Source organism: Portunus trituberculatus, chromosome 20 (genome assembly GCF_017591435.1).
Source record: "Portunus trituberculatus isolate SZX2019 chromosome 20, ASM1759143v1, whole genome shotgun sequence".
NCBI classification, from domain to species: domain Eukaryota; kingdom Metazoa; phylum Arthropoda; class Malacostraca; order Decapoda; family Portunidae; genus Portunus; species Portunus trituberculatus.
This window is the reverse complement of record NC_059274.1, coordinates 6,225,772-6,232,500: the sequence shown is the minus strand read 5'-3', so window position 1 is coordinate 6,232,500 and position 6,729 is coordinate 6,225,772. Positions and strand designations below refer to the sequence as shown.

Genomic DNA, 6,729 nt, shown 5'->3' with positions numbered 1-6,729 from the left:
ACACACACACACACACACACACACACACACACACACACAGTACCGCACACTGCTCACGTCCGATCGTTATCACAGACTTACACAGCCACACGAGACACAACAGCATAAACATACCCAGGAGAGAGAGAGAGAGAGAGAGAGAGAGAGAGAGAGAGCAATAAGTTTGACTAAAGTAGCAAAGAATATAGACAAACAAATTGAGGAAGGGGAGGAGGAAAAGGAAGGAGGGGGAAGGAAGGAAAGGAAACGCGGGAAGTGAAAGAATAAAAATACTGACGTACAAAAAGAAAAGAAAGATAAGACTCACTCGAGACGCTGGAGAACTTGACAACAATTTAAGAAAACTTGGGTGCGGGACAAGACAGTTCCCATCTCTCTCTCTCTCTCTCTCTCTCTCTCTCTCTCTCTCTCTCTCTCTCTCTCTCTCTCTCCTCTGAGTTACACCTGCTTCTCTGAATTACATCTGGCTTCCCGTTCTCACCCAACAGAGTGCAACAGACTGTATTACGGCACGGTGGGCAAGACATACGAACTGCAGGTGTTGTGGCCGCTTAAGACGAGACGAGGCCCCGTGTGTAACCTGACGCTGGTGGCTGCCGGGGGCCCGCACGGAGACCTCATCCAACTGGCCTTTAACAAGTTCACCCTGGGCAAGTTCATTTCGCACACAGATCATGGCTGTCCACACGGCCACATGCAGATCATTGAGAACCAGAGGATGTACAAGTAAGTGTGGTGTGTGTGGTGTCCCTGTGGTGGTATAGAAGTGAGAGGTGAGGATGGAGGTAGTACAAGTAAGTGTGATGTGTGGTGGTGTCCCTGTGGTGGTACAGAGGTGGAAGGTGAGGATGGATGTGAGGAAAAGATAGTAAGAGGAACATGAAGTAACTATTAGATGTATTATTGTTATTGTTGTTTCCTTGTGGCAGATGATGTGGGATATGTAAGACGATAATGGTAATAATACATACTAACTTACATATATAATATACACACCAGAAATTTTCGATACAAAACTGCCTTTTAAGTGCACTATATACTGACACAACCAAACTCTTTTATAGCTACACAAATCGAGGCATGAACGCATTCTCTCTCTCTCTCTCTCTCTCTCTCTCTCTCTCTCTCTCTCTCTCTCTCTCTCTCTCTCTCTCTCTCTGTGATTCTCCTCAAAGACTTCAGCTCAAGAATCCTGAGGCACTCACAGACTTGACTTCCAGATGAGGGAACGCGAGAGAAAACGTGTATCCCTCGCACACAAACTCCAGGGAGCGACTCTGCTAAAGTTCAAAGAATTATATGCCCGGCGGGAGGCGTTGGTGCGTACGGGAGACGTGCCCGATCCACCAGCGGGGCGTCGGTGAGGGCGAAGGGAAGGGAGGGTTACGTGGGCGTGGTTGTGCTTCTTTAAAACATAAGTCCGGTAAAAGCTCCGACAACAACCGAAGCTGTGGTGGTTTTAATAATTGAAGCAAAAATAATTTATAGTGAGTATTTCACGTCCTGCGCTCGCCACGCCTCGCCTTTCCTCCTGCTGATGCATTTCACTGTCAGTTCGCTGTTTCCTTCCATTCAATGTTTATTTTTTCTGTGTCCGTGTCAAACAGAATGGAAGAGACGTGTCCTAAAGCCGCAAGGACACACTAAAGGCCGCAAGGACACATCACAACTTCAGACACGCCGCGTCCGCCTCATCCTTTAATAATATAAGGCTGCAAAACGTTCGCGGCAGTCAGTGAGCAATGGACAACAGCCCGCAGTGCAGACACCGCCCCAGGCCGTGGATGGTGCACGCCACCGCTCCGAGGACACCCACTATTCGGTGACGGTGGGCGTGATGTGTGCCAGAATGACGATTAATAAACTCATAAACTGCTACAGTTCATCCTCCTCTCCTTGAACACACACACACACACACACAAACACACACACACACACACACACACACACACACACACACACACACACACACACACACACACACACACACACACACACACACACACACACACACACACACACACACACACACACACACACACTGGATCATCTGAAAAGCATTTTATCATTTTTTTTCCTTACTCATACCTGTTATCACTTTTATGAATCGCATTATTGCGAGGTGACGACACTGGTTTAGACGTTTTCGTATTCCTCATTTACTATGCAATTTCAGAGGGTGAACAAAATAAGCGGCAGGATGGAATCTTCCAGGGACTTTGCAGCCCCCTCAGCTAGTCTGCAAGAGATGCCAGAAGGGTTAAATGTCTGGCGTTACTTAACTCTTCTCTCCCTTGCAGGCCGGGCTTCTGGTGTGGAGACGGCCTTGGATTGGCCATATACTACTCCGAGACGCCCTCTGTGTCCGTCATCATCACGCGGCTCCCGACCGTCAACGACCTCACCGCCCTCGACGACTTCCCGAGTTTCTACGTCAAGATGACGTACCAATTCCTCCGTCGAGAGGACGCAGTGGTGCGTTACGGGAGGCAGTCGCACCCCAAGTTCCTGGGCCTGCGAGACAAAACAACTGTGTGCAACGCTTTCTTCTCCGACTGTGACCAGCAGCCGTGTTACGTGCAGTCCCCAAACTTTCCTGGCATGTACCCGCGCAACACCACCTGCTACTACCATCTCCGGCAAACCAAGACGCCGCCCGGCACGAAGGCTATCATAGTCCTCAGCCAGAAAGACGGACGCCTCGTGCACATCAAGAGTCAGGCGCAGCCCCACGACACGGCTGAGCGCCACCTCAAGCTGTACGGCGACTGCTACTACGTGGGGGACTACGTGCGTGTATATGACGGCAACTCCACCACCTCACCCGTGCTCATCACCTTCTGCCGCGGTGACATCGTGCCGGAGATCGTGTCCTCCGGGCCGGACGTCCTCATTGAGTTCACCACCTCAGCCTTCGACAAACCTGTGCACGAGATGCCTTGGACACACCTGGCAGGGTTTGAGCTGAAGGCGGAGACTCGCTTCATCCCGCAGGACTCCATCGGAGAGGACTGTCGCGTGGTGATCCGCAGCAGCGACAACAGCAGCGGCTGGGTGGAGGGCGCCAGCCACAGTGTACCGCCCAACACCACCTGCGTGTGGCAGTTCTTCGGCTCGCCCGACCAGGTGGTGTGGATCACCTTCGTATACTACACCAGGACCACACAACTAGCCAAGCTGCAGGGCAAGCTGTGCACCACGCAGCTCACCATTGCAGATGGGGTGTGGCCGAACGGCACCACCATCGATAGTCATTGCCGGGGCTCTGAGATGCGCACCTGTCACCGGGCACGCCGGCTGAGGGAGGACACCCTCGCCAGACCTTGCGACAGGAACGAGTCTTACGTGTCCAGCGGCAAGAGCCTCAGTGTGTCCCAATTTTACGGCGACGGAAGCATTGTCACCAAAGTCTCTTTTCTGTTCAGGTAAGAATTGAATCAGAGACCTTCCAGTATTCTTTGAAATATCTTTACCTGCGCGCGCGCGCGCGCAAACACACACACACACACACACACACACACACACACACACACACACACACACACACACATACAGTGACAAGCTTAGTACTAAATTTCCACTCCAAATTTCTTTTATGTTATAACAGAAGCACGACACAACAATTAAGGACGGCCTCTCCCCAGGTATGAATTTGTGGACCGGCAGCAGGCAGGGGAGTGGGTGGGGGACCCCTGCATCCGCGTCATCCGCAGCGACGGCGCCTCCAGCGGCAGTCTTTCCTTCACGGCGCCACGGGACGTGTTCCTGTACGGGCGCGGCGGGCGTTCAGCGGTGTCGTGCTCGTGGCGCCTGCTCGGGGCGCCGGACCAGGTGGTTCGCCTCACCATCACCAGCCTGCAGACGGGGTCATCTGGGTGCCGCAGGGAGGTGAACCGCCAGACCAAGGCGCTGCGCTGCCTGCCAGGCGCTGCCACCCACATGTCCCTGTCAGTCTCTGAATGGCCGTGGGCCAACGTGGAGCTGCCGCTGGCCTGCGTCTGTTCCCAGGACGACATTCCCCTAACGGAAGTGTCCCACGGGCCAGACCTCACCCTCAACATGACCATCCGAGGCATGCTCACCCATGAAGACTACACGTACTACTCCTTCAACGTCACCTACGAGTTCCTGCAGGCACCGGGGTGCATCGGCGCCACCAGGGTGCTGACGGGCGCCGCTGGGGAGGTAGTAGCTTCCTCTTCCTCCTCGGACACCAAAACGAAGTGTGAGGGCTTCCCGTGGCTGCTCAAAACGCCGCCCAAACACGCGCTCTTCCTCACGCTGCCCCGCGCCAGCCTGGACAACGGTACTTGCGCCTCAGACACCAGGCTGTTTTTTCACGTGCCCGGCCAGGCAGACCCTGTGTTGGGCGTGTGTCCAGCGGCAGACCCCGCCGCCGCCATCACCTTCTTCTGGCCGCCGTCCTCCTCCACCCCGCGCCTCTCGGGTCAGACCACACCCGGCGAGGAGCAGGAGGTCGAGGCCACAGAGCAGAAAGATGACGCAGACGACACATCCTCCGTTCATGAGCTGGACTTACGAGAGCCCGGCGATCTCGGTTCGACGCTAGTAGTGGCGTGGCAACCTCGCAGCGCCTCGCAGCTTCGCCTTCGATGGCTCACCACTTGGACTCCCAGCGGCCCCGCTGAGCAGAGACGCCTCCTATGGCGGTCTGGTGCTGGGGCAGCTGAGGAGTGGAAGGAGGAGCCAAACCACACTCCTTGCAGGGAACTATGCCCAGAAATCCAGGCCTGCATTCCCTCCGAGCTGTGGTGCGACGGCCGCCAGCACTGTCCCAAGGGTGAGGCGACCGCCTCCCTGTATATCGTATTTTTGTTGAGTGACACCATGCAGCTTGCTCCAGTAATCTCATACTTGAACTCTATTTCTGTCACATTCATTTCTTCCTCTCTCTCCTGCAGGTAGTGACGAGACCGTGGCCAACTGCCTGCTGGAGCGCATCCCGTGGCTGTACCTCACCATCGCGGTCCTCACGCTGCTCACTCTGCTCTCCATCACCATCTCCGCCGTGAGCCGCCACCGCCAACAGAAGGCCAAGAAGCGGCAGCAGGACGCCAGGCGGGTGTCCACACAGGAGTCGATCCTCCCAAAGGAGAAAAGTTTAAGTGCCTATGCTCTCGACTACACCGACATGGACTTTGAAACGACCGTCTGAGGTGTGCCCGTGGCGGGCCTCCGGCTCCTCTGTGTCACTGGCACTGGCTGCTGAATGGTGCGCGTGTGGTGGCCTTGCCCCCAGGTGACTTGGTGTCTATCTCTCTCACGGGTGTGGCCAAGGACACGTCTTTGGCTGGTGCTGTGTGTGTGTGTGTGTGTGTGTGTGTGTGTGTGTGTGTGTGCACGCGCAAGGTCAGTCTCATCCTTTGGCATGCCCCTCCAATCCGGATTCCTTACGCCTGCCGTCTACAGAAGGTGTTGGCAGGAGGCGCAGCAGGCCAGGATGGGAAGAACCCGCGCCCTGCCCAAGTTTACAAGGTGCGAGGGTGCTGCGTCCCTATCGACTCCCTCATTTCCTCACTACCTAACATATTTCCTATACTTGCGGGTTCGGACTGTTATCAAATTATTGAGAAACGTTGGAGCGCAAAACAAAGCACTCCGGACTGAGTAGGAGTGGATATTCCATCGCTGCACTATTTTTTTACATGTACATATATATAGAGTCCAGTCTTAATTTAAGTGTGTACCTCAATTGCAGTCGCCAGTTCCAGAATAAGGACGATTCTCACCCGGAAAAAGAAAAAAACGAACAAACAAAAAAAAAAAAACCATAATATGACAGTCTTACAGGTGGAAAGAAATAAGATAAAAATCTATGAAAATGAAACGGTGAATAGAAAACAGAAATAGAAAATAAAGAGGAGGAGCAAGAGGAGTGGAAAGAAGAGGATTAGAAAGTGGAGAGCAAAATTAAAGTTCTAAAGGGAAAGGAAAGAAGAAATCCAATATATACACGAAATGCTATAAGAGAGAGATGAATATGAGTGATGAAGTTTACGTGAGTCCTATCCAAAATAAACTGTGCTCATCTAACCAAATAGTGACAACAGCCTAGACACGAGACACACACTTGCGCAACGTGAGGAACAGCATGCACGAGGTTCTCTAGTGACAGACGGATAAATCTGAAGGAAGGGAGGAAAGGGAGACATAAGGACAATTTGATTAAAAGGACAATAAGTATCGAGGGTCTTATGCTGAAGAGTTAGGGGAAGGTGAGGTAAGGGGAGCAGGAGGTGAGGAAAGGTGAGGAAAGGTGAGGGTTAAGTTAAAGGATCAGAAGGTTGAAACGAGTATAATTTAACATATCAATCCCTTTGTTAGGACAGTTTGATGAGTTGCAGGTGCAATGATATGATTAAAGAACGATGGATTTGTGAATAAGTAATACCATGCAGTATTTGCGTTCTATTCATTAACGTATGGGAGAAAAGCACGTTTTGTTAACAATTTTTCAACATTTTAACTATATGAACAAAGTAAGAACGAAGCCACAGTGAAAAATTAGCAAATTAATAAAGTTACGTAAATACGAAAGTTACATAAATAAGAAACAATGACACAAATAAATCAGATCTTCAAGAGTATCGCAGAACGTTCTAGTGTTTCAACAATACACGGTGAAGGAAGGCAGGAAGGCAGAAACTGTCCGCACCAGGTTAGGGATACTGTTGCATTATTCACAGGCATGAACATCGGCTGATCTCA

General features: G+C 52.0%; 1 protein-coding gene across 1 annotated transcript in view; it reads left to right on the top strand.

Annotated features, from left to right (window-relative positions):
• Positions 1-5,810, top strand: part of LOC123506616 — a 93,832-nt gene extending 88,022 nt beyond the window's left edge. The window contains exons 3-6 of the mRNA XM_045258862.1: positions 489-726; positions 2,301-3,425; positions 3,645-4,801; positions 4,923-5,810. Of these exons, the coding sequence (XP_045114797.1) occupies positions 489-726; positions 2,301-3,425; positions 3,645-4,801; positions 4,923-5,176 (2,774 nt within the window). The 3' untranslated portion in view covers positions 5,177-5,810. The remainder of the gene's footprint in view (positions 1-488; positions 727-2,300; positions 3,426-3,644; positions 4,802-4,922) is intronic.
• The last annotated feature ends 919 nt before the right edge of the window (positions 5,811-6,729 follow it).